The sequence below is a fragment of the Vigna unguiculata genome, chromosome 1, assembly GCF_037176805.1.
Source record: "Vigna unguiculata cultivar grain cowpea cultivar isolate G323 ecotype 2 chromosome 1, ASM3717680v1, whole genome shotgun sequence".
NCBI classification, from domain to species: Eukaryota; Viridiplantae; Streptophyta; class Magnoliopsida; order Fabales; family Fabaceae; genus Vigna; species Vigna unguiculata.
Window position 1 is genome coordinate 26739993 of NC_140792.1, and position 19466 is coordinate 26759458.

The 19466-nt window shown below is 34.7% G+C and overlaps 1 protein-coding gene across 2 annotated transcripts in view; it reads right to left on the bottom strand.

Annotated features, from left to right (window-relative positions):
- LOC114195651 (Glycosyl hydrolase family 38 protein) overlaps positions 1-18982 on the bottom strand; it is a 29719-nt gene extending 10737 nt beyond the window's left edge. The window contains exons 1-23 of one of the 2 annotated variants that reach the window (XM_028086204.2): positions 18580-18982; positions 18401-18484; positions 17833-17921; positions 17436-17610; positions 16930-17049; positions 16592-16675; positions 16430-16501; positions 13498-13611; positions 13285-13385; positions 13092-13185; positions 12834-13001; positions 12662-12751; positions 10435-10500; positions 10280-10336; positions 3866-4085; positions 3646-3779; positions 3377-3448; positions 3014-3073; positions 2864-2935; positions 2132-2179; positions 1824-1943; positions 1092-1157; positions 610-722 (exon numbers count right to left, since the gene is read on the bottom strand). In XM_028086204.2, the coding sequence (XP_027942005.2) occupies positions 610-722; positions 1092-1157; positions 1824-1943; positions 2132-2179; positions 2864-2935; positions 3014-3073; positions 3377-3448; positions 3646-3779; positions 3866-4085; positions 10280-10336; positions 10435-10500; positions 12662-12751; positions 12834-13001; positions 13092-13185; positions 13285-13385; positions 13498-13611; positions 16430-16501; positions 16592-16675; positions 16930-17049; positions 17436-17610; positions 17833-17921; positions 18401-18484; positions 18580-18813 (2453 nt within the window). In that variant the 5' untranslated portion in view covers positions 18814-18982. The remainder of the gene's footprint in view (positions 1-609; positions 723-1091; positions 1158-1823; positions 1944-2131; positions 2180-2863; positions 2936-3013; positions 3074-3376; positions 3449-3645; positions 3780-3865; positions 4086-10279; positions 10337-10434; positions 10501-12661; positions 12752-12833; positions 13002-13091; positions 13186-13284; positions 13386-13497; positions 13612-16429; positions 16502-16591; positions 16676-16929; positions 17050-17435; positions 17611-17832; positions 17922-18400; positions 18485-18579) is intronic. The other variant, XM_028086196.2, reaches the window with a different exon arrangement.
- Positions 18983-19466: the final 484 nt, after the last annotated feature.

The following is a 19466-nucleotide window of genomic DNA, read 5'->3' on the forward strand; positions in this document are numbered from 1 at the left end:
TAGATGGCAAGACGATAAAACTAGTAAGAATAACATTATTTATTCAGCATAAGAAAAAATGAGATAAATGACAGAGAACTATTGATTTTAAAACCAAGAAAATGCTTTTCATAGTTCTTGTGAAAACTTTAGAGCACAAAAAAGTCTTGTCAGATCTCAGATGTGCAAAATTTTGACTCGTGGGTTAATACTGTATTCTCAAAGAAGCAATCCAAACTCTAGTGTGAAAAAATGGAGATCGTGATGCTGAATTATGTAATTCATCCCCACCACTTAAATGATGAAGACACAGCCAACATGCCCACACTTTAAAAGCTGAAGCAGATAAGTTATCTAAAAAACGTTGCATTATGCTTCACTAAAGTACCAAATCACAACCTAAATTGTACATCTAAGAAATCTTCCCCTCCCTTCTTCCAAAACTTTTTAATTTTTAAAGGTTTTGCTCCCTTCTATATGCTTACAGATTTTACCATAGATGGAAAAAGACCACATTTCCAAGAAACAAGGCCATGCAAAGTTCTAAAATGAAGTAGTTCAATTATAATTTCAAGTAACTTCAGTATAATATCAATCTATTTAAAGCACCATGTGAAGAATAACACATACCTGTGGACCATCAGCTCTATTTGTCCATCTTGTAAGCTGGATCCTCCAATAGATCTGTCCACCAAAACTGAGAATTCTGTTTTATTATCCTCCACGTATATCCCAAGATTAATCTGATCGATAAAAATAAATAATATTAATAACCTAAAGAATGGATATAACTTGTGGAATTTATCAAACTCCTGTGCCATAAAGAAAGCAGTCTGAATTCTGAAGTGTGGTTGGGCATACATATCGGCAAGCAGTTCTAGAAAGGATCTGCATATGGCTGACTTAATAGGCTCATGAAAATCAATGATTTCAATTAGCCAAATAAGTTTAAAAATGCAGTTTATTATTAGAAGTTTCATATTTTATCATACAAGAACAAACAACAGTTTGCAAGCACAACAGTTTCAGCAATAGCATCCCTGCAGGAAAGAGGGGGAAACGAGGTCTTGAACACCAATGATGAATATAACAGAATATAAAAGTTCACATACAGGGTAGTAATTTCCAGCAGCGGGTTGGTTCACTTCCAGGTCCCAGTCAGTTCTGTAATCCCGTATCTGCAGTGGGATGAGTTCCAAAAATTTACTTCACAACTGAAGGAAAAGAAAATGGAAAAATTTTGCAGATGCTTCTATATGCCATCAAATTTAAAATCAAATAAAAAGATATGTTGTTTCCATTTCTTGACTTCCATGAGAGAATAATATTTTGCCACAAAACCCAGCATCTGGAAATAGAAAGATGTTGGAATATCTAAGAATATCAATATTACAACTTTCAGATTATTTGAGTATCTGAGAACATATCACATCAAGTCAATATCAGTTTTAGAAATATCACAATAAGTTATTTTATTGCCTGATAGACTCCCTTGTTTCTTCTCTCTTAGACTCCCATAATTAAGGTCATCTAGCAGAGTATCTTAGTGATATTATATCTTCAGAATACCTTAGAGTATCTTATAAATATCTTCAATGATCAAATTTTTTATTTTCTCAGTTTCCATGCACTGTAGTATTTTATGATCTGTTTTCTTTTTTAATTGGGATTATTAGTATCAATCTTTTTTTTCTCCATTCCCTCTCTCTATACCTTAGATCAAAGAATTTTAACGAAAGACAATAATGAAAAGGTAAGCAAGGTAGCATCTGGTGCCAACAATTATGTATGATCTAAATTACTTAGATGTAGTATTACAAGGAACATCAGTCTGAGCTGCATACCCTTTTGATAAAATCTCGCCCGTTAGAATCCGTGTAAAATGTTTTGTTGGTTTCCATAGTAGTTGAAATCTGAGTTGCAACTTCTTTACCAGTTCCATCTTCAATCGGTATAGGGCCAACCTGATATTCCACATACCATAAGTTCAAATAAGTTTCCAACATTATCCATAAAATCCTTAAGAATATATCTCAATAGTTATTACAGTATATACCAGAAAACAAAGGAAATCAAACTGTCACAGACAGATTGTATCACGACTAGGAGAATGACACAAATGTAAATATAAAAACCAATTATTAAAGCTTACGATAAACTCCACTTCAACATGCTCTTTTCCTTTGTATAGTCTGGTAATCTGCGGACATATTTGAAGCACATTAATTTCTAATGTAAGGTAAAAAGAAGATAAAAAGGCTCATTCCTCAACATTTATTACTATAATTATTATCATTATAGAAAATATTAGGAGCTGGGGCAAATAGAAACTGGAGTTAAACAGGTACTGATAATGGGATTGGTTCCACTTCGCTAGACCTCATTCATGAAGTGGGACCTATTTTATTAAGTGTTTGGGCCGTTGGGTAAGACTGTCTCCAGGCTATTTATGGAAAAATTCATTTATTATTTTGCAACACTTGAGACTGCGAAATAAATTACCAGGATGGCACTAAGGGCATTCCCTAAGCTTTATTTACTCTTTTGGTTTACTTAAAGTAAAAGAACATTAAAGTAAATTGCATAATGTAAAATATCAAGACCTGTTGCACCTAAAATTTTGAAAGTAAGGTGAAGCCATAATTATTATATACAGGGCAAACTATAATAAAATCAATTGTAATATCTATATAAAAAATGAAAAACTATCATATTAAGATTGTCAAGAAGTTAACATGCAGTTCCCATCTTCCTTTTTACACACCAGATTTTATTCAAGTTATTATGTGACCACAATTTCATGTAGCTAAATGGAAAAGAAGTTTATTATTATTAATAAGAAACTAATATGAAGATGCTGTTAAAGATGTAACAAGCAAAACACCTGATATATCCATGGATTGATTTGTTGATGAACTTCATCTAGTACCGGTCCATTCAAAACAGTCAATCGAGCCTGAAAATTCAAGTGAATGTGAGACTTGTTATGGGAATTGGTTTCTTGGATTAGAATATAGAAGGGAGGACTTCAAACCTTTTTTTCATGGTTTATTGGATATGTGCCATTTGGACGGAAGACATAGGCCCCGGAATTCTGTGAGGGGAATTAAATTATGAAATTTTATCCAAAGTAAAATTGCGAGAGACTTGGGGGATAAATATGTTTTTAGTTTAGCGTTTGTAAATAGAATTATGTTTACTTTTAATTCCTGAAAAAACTAGCCACTCTTTGGTCCCTCCTTTGTGGAAATGTCATGTATGGTCCCTATTTCCATAAACAAGGGAACAAAAGGAGACAGCTTTTAGGTACTAAAAGTGAACATTTCCATATTTACAGAGATTAAAAACATATTGAACCTGTAAGACATTGATATCTAAAGTCAAAATACTTATCTACCTGCGGATCCTTTTGATTGGTTCCATTGTATCCAGAATAGTAGAGGTAACTTAGTTCAACCTGTTCCTCAACCTTCCATGTCAAAAAACAACTTTGTTAATCAAGTTTTACTTCTTTTGCTTTTACATTTTTCTATCCATTTAAAATTCGAAGCTAAAGTATATATGAAAACAGGAAAGAGAACATCACAAATACGGAGGCATGATTGCACAGATAAAGGTGTTCTAGTGAAAAGGGAATCATGTGCTGGGAAGTGAAGTATCACAAACCAGGTTTCTTGTATTAACATAATTGGTACGCTTCTCTTGATCAGTAGAAAATGTAAGCTTCAAATTTCCTTGACCTACTTCAAATTTAGACTTTTCACTACTTTTATATGTAGCTACTGACGATCTAGTAGTTCCTGAAAACAAACAGAAATCATTTATTTGTTATGAGCATGGAAATTAACTGTTGTAAATTAAATACTAAAGCAATATATATTTGAACCTGTTCTTTTGGCAGTCGAGACAGTGTAGGTGCTAAAACCAAGTGGGGGTACAGAAACTGTAAATGCAAGCCAATACTTGGGTGTCTTAAGTGGAGCCTGACCCATATATGCCTTCGCATAGTAGTTTCTTAAGTCTAAATATTTCTCAGCCAGAGGAAGAAGTTGGGATTCTATTTCTGAACCATTAGAGTCCTGAACTCTAACATTGGCCTCAGTAACCTGAAGATAGTTGCAAGATTAGTTACATCTATACACACACAAGGAGTAAGTACTATAATAGTTAAAGAGAAAATTACTAGCCCATTTTAGCAAATACTATATATATTTCAGTGCATTAAAACACCAATCTCGAAAAACCTTTAACATCATAATAACTTCCATAAATAAAAATCTATTAGGAAGTTAGTAGCCAAGTGGACCAGCAGGCTTTGTTAGCTATATATTGGCAGATTCAACTTAAAACCAATTTGGATTAAGCGAACTTTCCTAATACATATATAAACCATACACCAAGAATTGGGACAGACAATGTTGGACATTCCCAACATCACCCCTCTATAGATGCTTGTCAAACCATGGCAGCCTATCAAAACTAATTGTTATCAATAAGCTTTGATACCATGTCAAATTTCAACTTAAAACTAATTTTTATCAATTGAAGTTTTCTAAGAGTTATATAAACTTCACTCCAATAATTGAGGCAGGCGATATCAGACTTCCCTACGTACATGCTTAGTTGGTAACTGATTATGTCAGCTTATTTGATAACTAACAGTCAGTTGGTGTATTTTACATCTAACTTTTATTAGGATTTTGTTGTTATATTAAATGCAATATTAAAAGCTGTAGGTAGTATATTAAATGTATTATTAGAAGTTATTAGAAGCTCTTAGAAGATTCTAGAGATCTCTTGTAATTATTACTTTAAGGTTTGAGATCTCTATAAATAGAGAAGTTGATGTACTGTTTTTAGTGAATTAACAATACAGTAAAATCCTCTTTCTTTCAAATTATTCCTTTCAAGTTGGTATCAGAGCTCCCGGTCTAGGGAGCCCTGCTTCTGCATTTCTTCTTTTCCGTCTTAGTTACGGTTCTCATTAGTGTTGTCCGAAGTGCAGCCATTTCTTTTATTATTGGGTTGCCGAAGTGCCCCAAGTTGTGGTTTTGTCATTGTTGCTACTGCATCACCGCTGTCGTTGTCGCTGCTGCATCACTGCCGCTGTCGTTGCTGCATCATTGCCGCTGCTGCATCCTCTGCTGCATCATTACTGTCATTGTCGCTGCTGCATCACTGCTGCTGTCATTGCTGTTGCATCACTGCTGCTGTCGCTGTTCCATCACAGCTGTTGTCCCATATCTGCCATCACTGCTGTTGTCGCATTGCTGCCATCACTGCTGTTATTTTTTTTTTTGGCATGGCAACTCCACTAAGCAATGCCGATCTTCCACAATTGCCGGATGACAACCGCCTTAATGGTCGAAATTATCTCCAATTTATCAGACGCACACTAAAGGGTACAGGAAGACTCAATCATATTGAAGGAGAGGCCATTTCCCCAGATAATCCCAGTTTTCAGATTTGGGATAATGATGACTCACGAATCATTACATGGTTATGGGGATCCATGACTACAGAGATAAGTAAAAATTATATGTTCTATTCTAGTGCCCGCGAAATTTAGGAGGACCTTGCAACTACCTATTCTATGCAACAGGACATCTCTACGTGCTATGAGTTAGAAAGCAAGATCTTTGGTGCCAGGCAAGGAACTCTCTCTGTTTCAGAATATTATGGAAAGTTGAAGGGTTTGTGGATTGAGTTGGACTAGTATCAAAACTTGAAGCTTGAGAATAGCAAAGATGCTATCACTCTTGCTCAGTTTGTTGAACGATCTCGGATATTTAAGTTCTTATCAAGATTAAATCCTGAATATGACCCTGTTAGGACTCAAATTCTTGGGAAGGAAAGACTTCCTTCTCTTTCTGAAGTCTTCTTCATTGTCCGAGGTGAGCAGGCTCGTCGAATGGTCATGATGAATGAGACCTCCACCGAAGGAGCTGCCATGTTTTTCGGAAAGACTTCCAAACCTGGGAATTCAAATCTTGCAAATATTAAACTTAGCTTAAAAGGTAAGGAAGAGCGTTGGTGCTCTCATTGTAAGAAATCTGGTCACACCAAGGACACTTGCTTCAAGCTACATGGAAAGGAGAAAGCTCTCAATCGTCTAGCAAAATTAAAAAAACAACTCTCAAGGAAAGCTTATCAGGCCTCTTCAGATTCTGAAAATCTTGACAAGACACCTTCTTCTTCTTCAACTGAGGAAGGAATGCCTACACTACATGCTGAGATTGAATGTCTAAAAATCTTATGGAGTCAATAAGTAAGCCACCTTCTGGTACTTGCTCTCTAACTATGACTGGTAAGAACTCTAATTCTTCTTTTAATGTTTCTAGAACTTTACGTAAGGACTCTTGGGTTCTTGACTCTGGTGCAACAGACCATATGACCCCTCATTCATCTCTTTTAACGTCATTTGTTACTTTTTCTGATAACCACATTACTATTGCCAATGGGACCCATATCCCAATACATGGACGTGGAAATGTTTCTCTTTTGCCATCCCTTAGTCTTAAAGATGTCCTTTATGTTCCAAAACTATCTAATAACCTTATTTCCATTCGAAAGCTTACTCATGACCTAAATTGTTCCATAACCTTCTTTCCCACTCATTGTACTTTTCAGGATCCTGCCATGGGGAAGACGATTGGAGTTGTTAAGGAACAGGGAGGGTTGTATTGCTTTAACAACTTGGAAACTAAGAATAGTATCGGTAGGCAAACAACTACCTCTTGTTTCCGGTCTTGCACTTCTTTTGAGTCTTCTCAAATTTGGCTTCTCCACCGTCGTCTAGGACATCCGTCATTTCCTGTTTTAAAGTCTATGTTCCCTTCCTTGTTCACCAAAGAGTCCGTTGAGTCATTTAAATGTGATGTATGTCAAATTGCAAAGCACCATCGTGCTACATATCCCTCTAGTGATACAAAGAGTGTTAATCCTTTTGATTTGGTTCATTCTGATGTTTGGGGACCTCCATCAGGCTCTAGTATATCTGGTGCTAAATGGTTTGTCACTTTTATTGATGATTGTACCCGAGTTACATGGATTTTTCTTATGAAAGAAAAATCTGAAGTTTTTAACTTATTTATTAGATTCTTCCATATGATAAAAACACAATTTGGAAAGTCAATTAAACATTTGCGTTCTGATAATGAAAGGGAATATGTAAACCATGACATGTCTAAATTCTTTTCCAAGAATGGTGTTGTTCATGAATTCACATGTGTGGACACACCACAACAAAATGGTGTTGCTAAGAGAAAAAATAGACATCTTCTTGAGGTAACACGGACACTTCTTTTCCAAATGTATGTCCCTAAATCTTATTGGGGAGAGGATGTCCTTACTGCTGCCTATCTTATCAACCGATTACCCTCTCGGGTTCTAGATGGTCTGAGTCCCATTGAGTCCATATCTTCCTTCTATCCATCGATTCCTTTTCTTTCTAGTCTTCATAGTCGAGTGTTTGGATGTGTTGTGTTTGTCCATATTCATAGTCAATTCCGTGGAAAGTTAGATCCTAGAGCTATTAAATGCATCTTCATTGGTTATGCATCTAATAAAAAGGGATATCGTTGTTACCATCCTCCAAGTCGAAAGTTTTTTACCTCCATGGATGTTACTTTTGATGAAACTAAATCTTTTTACATGCGTCCTCAACTTCAGGGGGAGAGTTCTTTTGAAGTTGGGCCTTTTGAATCTCTTGAGTCATCTTTTGTACCTTCCATAGAGGAACTATCTCATTCTGATAATACTTCTCCAGAAACATCTATGGATGTCTCTAAAATTGCTCCGAACAATACAGAGTCAGGGTCATCTACAGACTCTAGTCGTCCAGAGAGTTTTTTCCGTATACAATACCAAAGGCGACAAAAGCAACCTAACTCTATGCAAGAACAACTTCAATCGTCTGAACCGAGGGTAAGTAGTCCTTCTATTGATACCCTGGAACCTTTGGAAAAGTCTTTGAATAGTAACTGTGAAACTGACCTTGATGACTTGCCCATTGCTTTGAGAAAAGAAACTCGGTCTTGTACCAAGTATCCTATCTCCCATTTTGTGACCACTAAACACCTTTCTATGCAGCCCCAAAGTTTTCTCTTTGCCATTGATGCAATTAGAGTCCCTACATCAGTTCAAGAAGCATTGAAAGATGAGAATTGGATTCAAGCCATGAATGAAGAGATGAGTGCCTTAGAAAAGAACCAAACATGGGAAATTGTTGACAGGCCACTAGATAAAAAGTCAGTGGGATGCAAATGGGTTTTTAGTCTAAAGTATAAATCGGATGGCACATTAGACCGTTACAAAGCAAGGTTAGTTGCCAAAGGATATACTCAGACTTATGGCGTTGATTATGAGGAAACATTTGCTCCGGTGGCAAAGATAAATACAGTTAGAATCATTCTCTTATTGGCAGCTTATTTTGGTTGGGAATTGCAACAATTTATGTGAAAAATGCTTTCCTGCATGGAAATTTAGAGGAAGAAATATACATGGAAATTCCTCCAGGTTTTGAATCTACTAAAGGAGGGAATAAAGTGTGCAGGTTGAAGAAAGTTTTGTATGGGCTTAAGCAGTCCCCTCGTGCTTGGTTTGGTAGACTCACACGCTATGATCTCCATGGGTATCGACAGAGTCAAGATGACCATACCCTATTCATCAAACATTCCCAAGAAGGTAATCTTACACTGCTCTTGGTCTATGTTGATGATATGATTGTTGCAGGAGATGATGGACATGAGAAACAAATCTTGAAAGAAAAGCTTGCTGCCCAATTTGAAATGAAGGATCTAGGAAAATTGAAGTACTTTCTTGGGATAGAAGTAACTTACTCAAAGAAAGGCATATTTATTTCCCAACGAAAATATGATATTGATCTTCTCAAAGAAACGGGTATGATTAATTGTAAGACTACTGGAGTTCCTATAGAACAAAACCATAGAATTGGAAGTGATGAAGGCAGTTCTACAGTAAATAAAGGCCAATATCAAAGACTAGTTGGGAAGCTCATCTACTTAGCTCACACCAGATCAGACATAGCCTATGTTGTGAGTGTTGTAAGTCAGTTCATGCATGATCCAAGGGAGAGACATTTACAGGCTGTAAACAAGATCCTTCAATATTTGAAGAAAAGTCCAAGAAGGGGATTATTGTTTAAGAGAAATGAAAAATTAATAATGGAAGTGTATACTGATGCAGATTATGCAGGGTCTATCATAGATAGAAAATCCACTTCAGAATACTCCATGTTCTTGGGTGGAAATTTGGTGACTTGGAAAAGTAAGAAACAAAATATTCTTGCAAGGTCTAGTGCAGAAGCTAAATTCTGAGCTATGGCACAAGGGGTGTGTGAATTGCTATGGATGAGAATTATCCTAAATGATCTTAAAGTGGCATGTGAAGAACCTATGATCCTTTATTGTGATAATAAGTCAACCATTAGCATTGGTCACAACCCAGTTCAGCATGATAGGACTAAACACACAGAGATAGATCGACACTTTATTAAAGAGAAACTGGATAGTGGCCTTATCACTACTTCCTACATCCCATCTAGACTTCAGTTAGCAGATCTGTTCATGAAAGGTCTTCCCACCGAGCGATTTCATAATCTCACATGCAAGCTGGGAATGATAGATATCCATTTACCGGCTTGAGGGGGAGTGTTGTTATATTAAATGCAATATTAAAAGCTGTTGGTAGTATATTAAATGTATTATTAGAAGTTATTAGAAGCTCTTAGAAGATTCTAGAGATCTCTTGTAATTATTACTTTAAGGTTTGAGATCTCTATAAATAGAGAAGTTGATGTACTGTTTGTAGTGAATTAACAATACAGTAAAATTCTCTTTCTTTCAAATTATTCCTTTCAAGTGATTTAATAGAATAAAAGAATATAGAAGATATTCTTTTCTCTTTCTATCTTTCCGTCACATTTTCCCCCTTCTGGTTTGTTGTTTCTAACTGTCCCTTTTGGTGAATTTGTTTTGGGTTTTTTGAGTTTCTGCTTTCAAGGGTAGCCATTACAAATGCTCCCTTTTGTATTCAGCTTCACACAGATAGAAATAATAAAATATCATATCACTTTCTCCAAGAACTTTCTAACAGATTTTATTTATTACAGCTATCACATCATATTGAAGATACATTAGTATTTCATGAATGAAGACCACTAGAAGAACAAAAAAGATAAAGATTATGGTTATTTTCATTATATTAGTTTCAATTTCTCTATGTTCCATCATATATTGAATTTAGAACAATCAACAAATACTAGAGTGATATCACTCACCGGAAATCGAATGACTTCATTCCTCCTCCAACCAAGAGAGTTGTAAACCACAATGACCTAAGCAAGGAAAAAATTCATGAGAAGATAGAATTTAAGAAATAATTATAAAACAATATAACTGATGAAAGGAGAACAAAATATGTGATCAATTTTACCAAATTCTTCCCTCGAACTAGATCAACTTCTGATGCAGGACAATAAGTTATGTTCAAAAGTGGACACTGTAAAATATGAAAAAGGAAAAAGAATACTGAAAATATAAGAAGCTTGAACTTAAATATGATAATAAAAAACTATCATATCTAATAGTTATTATAATATTTTTGAGACAAAAGGGGAAGGCATAAAGCTCACATGTCATTACATTATAACATAAATTGAACTACATCAAAATATAACAACAAAGATCGAATGGACAAACTGTATATATTAACATGTTAAAAAATGATTGATTACAGCAAATAGAGAAATATGATATTTTATTACATAGGGAAATATCTTAACAAATATTTCACATTATTAATTATTGATTTATTCCTACTCATGTCTGTACACCAAACACGAAATCCATCATATGCCTTGTTGATTTCTCTGTTTTGTCACTAATTTGATGTTAGGCCATGACTTTTTCCCTAGATGCATTAGCCCCAACATTGCCACTCTGACTTTCAACATGGCATTAAGAGTCTAATGAGAAGGGAATCTTAGTTTACGCTTTCCCTATGGGCCAGGCAACTGCTCATAGCTCTTCTAGAAACCGTGACATTTAACACGGTTTATTCTGCTGACGACAGCCACCAATAGCCTTGTTCCCTATAGGCACCATGCTCTTAAAGATATTTTGCTATTCGGAAGCCATTATGTACTCCGAGTGTTTTTTTTCTCTCTTCAGTAATTGTCATGTCCTCTAAGTATTTTTGGTCACAGTCTCTCAAGGGGTCTTCTATGGGCCAGACAACTGCTTATTATAGGTGCAATTTTCTTTTAGAAACCGTGACATTTTCCAGTTTATTTATTTTTTCTGCTGATGACAGCCACCAATAGCATTGCCTTGCTCCCTACAGGCACAATGCTCTTCAAGATATTTTTGCTATTCGGAAGCCACTGTGTACTCCGAGTTTTTTATTTTCTCTCTTCAGTAATTGTCGTGTCCTCTAAGCAGTTTTGGTCACAAAGTCTCTCAAGGGGTCTTCTATGGATGACATTTGTAAGAAGCTTGACTCAAATAATACATAAGCTTCAACTTGAGGGGATTGTTAAAGATATGATTTGTAACAAGCTTGACTCATGTGATACATATGCTTCACCTATTCTATATTAGAAAATGACAGGGAAATCACATGAAATGATTAGTGTAATAGATTCCATGTGCAGCAATCAAGGGGGATTGAGTGATTTATATAATCAAATAATTGAGTGATTTGAGCAAGGAATAGGAAGGAAGTTGACCCATATAGCATAGGAAAGGAGTTAGGGAGATCAAGAAAAGCTAGAAGAATAATACAATTAAGGGGAGAGTGCAGGGTCTCTCAAGCACCCTGTTTTACTTTCATTTCTGTAATTATGCTTTTCTGGTATTACCATCAACTGGTACCAGGATCTCTCAAAATCTGTTCTTCACTTCCTGCTATGTTCTGCTGCTACAGCTTCATGGAATTATTTGTTTGGATTTGGAGATTTTGGCATGTCCTAAATCCTCAGACCGATTCTCACTGACCAGGTTTACTGGTTTCATTTCAGAAGAAATAAAGAAGTAAATCTTGTGGCACAGTGCAATATGCTAATTGGTACATCTGGGTGGAGCTAAGCTCTTGCATTTATTTAGGAAACGCCTTCAGATAAGTAATTGCTTTGGCATCATACTAGATGTTTTGCTTCCACATGGTGTAAAGCAAGTACCTATTTTTCAAATGGGTAGCTTTACTACATTTTGGTCCTGATGTATACTTTTCTTTTCTCTTGTTAAGGACAAATTCTTAATTTATTTTAGCTCTGTTATATTCTCATCTTTCTCCCAATATGTTTCTTCGTATATAAAAAAATAAATACTATTGTGAAGAAAATATCCCTTTTAAGTCAAAATGCTTAATACAAGAAACATGACAACATTTTTTTTGGTAACTGAATACTTGATAAATAAAGATATTTCTATGTAGTGAAGATGAAGAAAGGAATATAATCCATTAAAAATAAACAAAATCAGGTTTGACATGAAATACACCAAACGGTAATTTACTATCGAGCTAAGGAATAATAAAGGATAAGAAATCATTTATCAACAGCTAAATTTTTGAAAAAACATTTTAGGACAAGGAAGAAGCAGGCCATTTCAGCAAATAATACAAATAGTGCACAAACTTAAAAAGATTCTAGATCTTTTACTTGTTGAAACTTTGTAACTGGGTTTTGACATCTAGAAAGCAATGGTGATTCAACCAAGCAAGCCAGTGATGATGAAACCAATTCCTCAGCCTGCAAAAAAGCAATATTCCACTAGACGATACACTAACAAATGGTTATACACAATAACTTGAAACAGACGCTGAAACCACACCTCCGTGTAGCCTATTGCCAGCCGTTTAGAATAATCATTGGCAACATGCTGCTTTTCTGTGCCAGTGACTGCATCATGGTGTTGAGCAATTGCTAAAGCATCAGCTAATGAATCTGTATTTGGCCCTGAATTCCTTCTCCCCCTAAAAAATTCTAGTTGTCTTGCAGCCTAATAATTTATTTGTAGAAAGTAAATATCAAAACACAGGTGGACTACAGATGATGATTACCTTGTAAACTATAAAAATACAAATCATACCAAGTAATAGCCACTCATTAATCTGACGTAGCGTTTGATAGCTGGTCTACTGGTAAAGTATCCTGTCCAGTAACCATTTGCACGATCCGCATAACTGGGTTTTGTTCATGCACATATGAGGAGAAATGTCATACCATACAAAAATATAATAATTAAGCAAATAGATTATGAAACAGCTAAATATTAAACTCACGGGAAGAAATCATCCGTCTTGATTGGCCAGTACTCATTGGTAGCAAATTTTGCATCAGTATATATGGATGGTGTAGAGTACAGAGCATTAACACGTCCATCCTAAAGTTGCAAAACATTTAACAATAAGAGTTCATAATAACACCAAGAATAAAGACATGAAGTCAAACCACAAGTTAAACCACAAATAAATTCATGTATATGAGTGAGTTACCTTGTTTACATAATGAATGAGTTTGTCTAGCTGCCGGAACCATGTATGTGCATATTGATACTTAAAATCAGTTCCCATTGTCCACATTATATGATTTGTTCGAGTTATGTTTGCCTAAAGTAAAATAGTGTAAGATAGCGATTTAGATGAGATCCTGAATAAAAGCAATTAAAGTTCCCGCTATTACAAAAAACTCAGTAGCAAAATAAAAATTCCTATTCAAGCTTCAAGCTAATATCATCTTTTTCTGTTTTTTCCATTTGCTTTAAATTTAAGGTCATGGTTGAGTTCTTGTTTACAGTTTAATTTATCCCTTTTCAAAACTATGATGGTTGACTCAGTAAAACCTTGTTAAGGTTCCTAGTTCATCTAACTGTTCCAGATCATCTGATGGTTCAAGTGAGTCTGACTTCGTCAGTACATCTTCATTAGTGCTTTTGTCTTTTATAAGAGCATTCGATGACATCAAATTGTCTGCTTGCATCCAGACTTTAACTTCCTCTTAGACTTGTATCATCTGAAGAGTCTGCATAAGTGACATTTCAAACTCAGCAGTGAAAGCACTGTTCACATATTTTTCTTGGCTTGTTTCGGTGTGATTTACTGAACTTAGTTAAGGTAGTTATGCTGTATAAATAGGAACATATATCAACAATTTTTTCAATTGAGAGTTGTTGTTCAACTGTATAACAGAAAACTGTTAGTTAAGAGAGTTCACTTTGAGAGAAACTTCAAGCTATAATTTTTAACACTTCAATTTAGCCACGTTATTTTCTATTGTGATTTTTCCTTATTCTTCCTTCGTTTACCTTCTAATTGTTTCTTTTGCGATTTATCTAATATCATGTTATTTGTATGGTAGACGCTTTTGCAGCAAATTTGTTTTGAGCTATTCCGCTACAAAAACCATTTATGGAAGTTAGAACAAGTTAGTAAGGCTGGTCATTCAGGCAGTGGTTTTTTTGGTTGTTGATTCGATTTGTATAGCAGAAATCTTATTCAGCTAGACAGTAAACATATGCCTTATCCAAAACATAAAAATAGAAATTTTTTTCTAGATAAATATGATTGGTAATTTATGCAATTATACTATGAAATATAATGATTTTTTACATCACTAAAGATTGGTTTTCCTTCTTTGAACTCTAAAAATTTCCTACCATACACAGAAGATTACTCATAAATCATCACAATAAGATTTTAGGTTGTGGGTAGTGTGATGAACACATTTTTATACACTTTTAGAATACTTAACCATAGCTATCTTGAGGTATAATTGAGTTTAAATCCATTGTTTTAACTAGGATTTGTTCAAATGAGATAATATGAACTTTGAATCAAATTATGCATTAAAATCATCTCTTTAAGCCATGTTAGATGATAGGTGTTCTAGGTAGACGAAAGGCACTACATGATCTAGTTAGATGAGTTTAACTAGCGAGTCTAGTCTATGGAATTTGTCTAGATGACTTGATAAATCATCTATGACATGAGCTTTGATGATGTTATATAATTGGATAGATGTTTCCTAAATGTTCTAATGCATGCTTTGTATAGTTGAAATGAAAGCAATCTCATAAACCATCTATAGATGATACAATTTTGAATCGTCTAATGCCTTATAGACAATGCAAGCATGGCTGAATTTGAGATTTTCTAGTGGTTAAGAGAAGCTAATATCATAAGCTTGGAGAAAAAAATAAAGTGTTCTTAAAGATGGAAAAGAAAAGATGGTAAAAGACAAGTCATCTAGTCAACAAACTGTCTAATTAGTGTATTTTTGAAGTTGTCTAGTCAATACATTGTTGGATTCGTCTTACATGCTTTGCTAGACGCGTCTACTCAATGGTTTGCCAGACTCATCTAATGATATTATCATTTGATGGACTCGTTTGATGCACTTGTCTACTGAGACTCATTTGATGGTTTCGTCTGACATGTATCATTTGGAGAACCTCGTCTACACCTATTGTTTGTTGAGTTGGATCTTCTACAAGATAGAGTTGTTATTAAGGTATTATTTTGCGAGAGCTATTATGGAAGAGATGGAGAATCAACTTGTCCTCTTACAATTGTTTATTTTTGTTTTATCATTTATTGTTTTAACCCCCCCACCAAATTACTATTTTTATGTTCTAATCCTTATTGCAAATTCTAATAGGTACCGTTTTAAGTGACTTAATCAATCGAAATCATTGGGAGACGACTTGAGTCAGCTTAACCTCATCTATATTCATTCTATTAATTTTTTTTGTGAAGCAAACACCCAATTCAAGGCATTAGACGATTAGTGCAGACCATTAGACAATTACTGCAACACTTAAGATTGACATTTATTTGACAACAATCATGGTAATGTGGGTTTGGCTTAAGTCTCATTAATGTTAAAACTCCTCGGTGAATCCCCTCGAAAGACCCAACCGTGTATTTGATACTTGAGAAGGAGATTGTTAGAAATCTAAGTATGAGTCTAAATCTTACATTGAGTAGAAATGACAAAGTTAAGCAACATAAAGACTTAAGATTAAAACTGAAAATATATGATTAGGGGGCTTAAAGGAACCCTCTCACTTTCTTCTATTTATAATGAAAATCTTATACAAGGATACATAGAAGACTAAGAGACTGCACTAGAACCCTAGGTTCAAAACTAGATACAGTTGTAGGAGGTTTTCAACACTCTACACCCTATACTTAGGGTTAATGATAATACATAGATGCAATAATTCTAAAATATAGGAAAAAAGGACCCATAAACTTATGTTAATCCCTTATGTGAGTTTGGTTCATTCAATCTCCATGGTGAATTCCCCTCGAAAGACCCAACACCTCTCAATCACTCAACTCAATTTTTAGTTTCTAATCATGTTCTTAAATCTCAAAAGTCAAATAACATTTTTAAGAAGTCTGAAGATAAACACGCTCAACTTACCTGTGATAATGCAGCTGCAACAAAGTCATTCACTCGTTCTTGGACATTGTAATCAAATAATTCCATGTTATCCTTCAGGAACAAAGTAAGCAAAGTTTAGCAGAACAAAGAACTAAAATAGTTGTATGTGATAACAAAATTAATAAGTTCTTATAATATTACTTGAACTATCGGTGAGTTATCATTAACTTCAAAGTAAAGTCCAGCAGGTGGCTCATAATTTTCAGGGAACGCTCCGGCAAAAATCTGGAAGAACAAAAAGGATACTCAACATAATAAAAGGAAACATTTAATTTAAGAGAAACCAATCATAAAAATACAAAGACTCTTAGTAAGTGAACTTATATCTAATTCAACCTTACAAAACTAACTTGTAAAGTGAGGATTACAACTTACTTATATATATTATAAAATTCGACCTTATTCTTAGTCAATGTAGGATCTCTAACAACAACCATAAAATATTTAAAGAGAAAAATAAAATATTTCTTGATATTCACCTGGGCTGAAGAGCCAAGGCTCTTACTACCATGCCAGATAACCTCAAGACGCTTCTCCTTCTTGCGCTTAGCCCTATCTTGGTAGTCTATCCGACCAAAGAAAAGTGAGTCAAAGCCAACCTGCATACAAAGTAGAACCAATTGATAAACCACATAGAACATAACACTTCTGACACATATCTTCTTCAAAATATATTCACTAGTCATTATCAAAATCATGCTTTGCTCATTATGTATTTTAGAAATTTTTTTATTCCATTCTTGCTATAATTTTATTCTTTATTGCATGTGTATCTTGCTATTAATGCTAGGATTATGTATTCAAAACAATCCCATAGTTACAGAGATTTGTTTCCTTAGAATTAGCTATCTATATTTCCTAAAATAACTACCAAGCTTATGTATTTATAGGTCCATTGCCCTCATTATTAAAATACAAGAGAAACATATTCTTTATAAATTTGAGAGTCATGACAAGATTCATTGCTTGAAGATCTATGGCATACTTCAGCTCCCAACAGGTAGGCCTGCACAGCAGAGTGTCCAAAAGGATCAATTTGCCAACCAATTCTAGGAGTCACACCAAATTCCTCTTTCAGAAATTGATGTCCAAGTGCAGTCTGATCAATCATGTCTATGTAATGTGTAACCGCCTCATCATGCATAGACATGGCGCCATTTCTGTAACAAGGAGAAAATAAAGGAAAGAAATAGCATCAATCCCCAAGTAAAAGACGATTGAAGAATACAATAATGGAGAGATAATCGCCCATAGATATTGGAACTATCACAAACGAATTCTTAATCAGTTTGTTTTCACAGTGAAGGATAGCTTTCATTTCAAAATTGAAGAATGACTTTGTTCTTAATCACAGTGAAATCTGTAGTCAGAAAGGTATTTACATGAACTCTAGTTGACCCGAACTAACAAGTTTCTTAACAACATCCTGAACAGCTTCACTTTGATCTCTCCACCATCGCTTGAAAAATGCCTGCATTGATGAAAGTGAAAGAATTAATATGAAAGCCTTTAAAGAAAGAGCATTTCTTTAAAGAGTTGATACCAAGAGAGAGCATTTCACATGAGCATTTAAAGAAAGCCTAAAAAGTAATCCATACTTTCAAAAACATCTTCTTTCCTCATTTTCTTAGTATTCCTATTTGTCAATGTCACAAGCATTAACAGTCTTAGGTAAATCAAGCTTGCTGTAGGAGCAACATTAATCTGTTGCCACAAGAAGGATGTGAAATATAAATCATGACATTTGGTAAAAAGAATGCAAAGGAAGGCATGAACTACAAAAAGGAAATGAAATGCTTTGCCGGATTGTATCCTGGAACATCACATCACTACTTTTAGCCCAAAAAAGCAACTTCAAAATTTCCTCTTGGCACAAGCAGCAGCACTTTGATCCAACAAAGGAAACTCAAGAAAGCAACATACAAGGGATTAAAAAAAAAGTCAACTCACCATCTCAACATAGATAAATTTTCTGTTCTTGTCAGCCAACAGTGCGTGCACCATAGAGTCCAACACATTCTGCACACAAGCCCCCTACACATTGCAACATAACAAACAAGACCCTCAACTTGCAATCTTCAGACACATTGTTCACAAGTCTAGCCAAAGAAAGAGAATTAAATAAACACCTGAATTGAATTGTTAGAACCAACATAGTACTGATCAACGGTCTTCAACCAACCAACATCGTCATGGGTATGAGCTACCAGATGAACATTGAGCTTGTCAGGGACTATACCCTGTGATGTGTTGTACACCATAAACTTGGATTGCCCACAGAGGAGTATTTCCAAAAGGGTCAACAAAAAGAGCAATTTTTTTGCCATTAGATGCTGAAAATGAAAAATGGTGGCTTCACCCATGAAAGGAAAACCGTTTCAGACGCCAAAGAAAAGCGGAAAAGATATAATTTTTCTTAATTTGTTTGGGAATATGGAAGATGGAACACCTCCCACTCGGTGATCATGGACAGCGGTGATGAAGCAAGCTCGTGAGAGTCACTTCCATGTGTTGTGTTCGAAGGTTAGAAGCACACACTGGTGATTTTATCGGCTCTTAGTTTTTTTTTTTTTTTTTTTGTTATTTTGTGGTAATCAAGTTCTCGTTTTGGTAATCATCGATTCTTACTGACTTCGCTTCTAATCTAGCCAAAATAAATGACAGAGAAAGTACATCATTTTAAAAATAAATGTATTTCAAGGATAAGATTTTTAAATTCCTTCACATTTTCATAGAAATTGACTTCATTTATCAATAAATAAATAAATAGTTAGTTTTAGGAAAATGGGCTCGATCCTTTTAAATAATCTGTGATTTAAATATTGTAAGTCATAAAGTATTGAAGTTAATCAGTGAGTTTTTTTCATGGATATTTCAACTTAATAACATGATTGTTTCAGAAAACAGATTTTAATTTCTATTTCTTTAATAATAGTTGTTTTAGTTTTATTTTTTACTTTTTAGACTATGGCAAATTTCTTTCTTAGGTAGGAGTAAGATATAAAAGAATACAAAT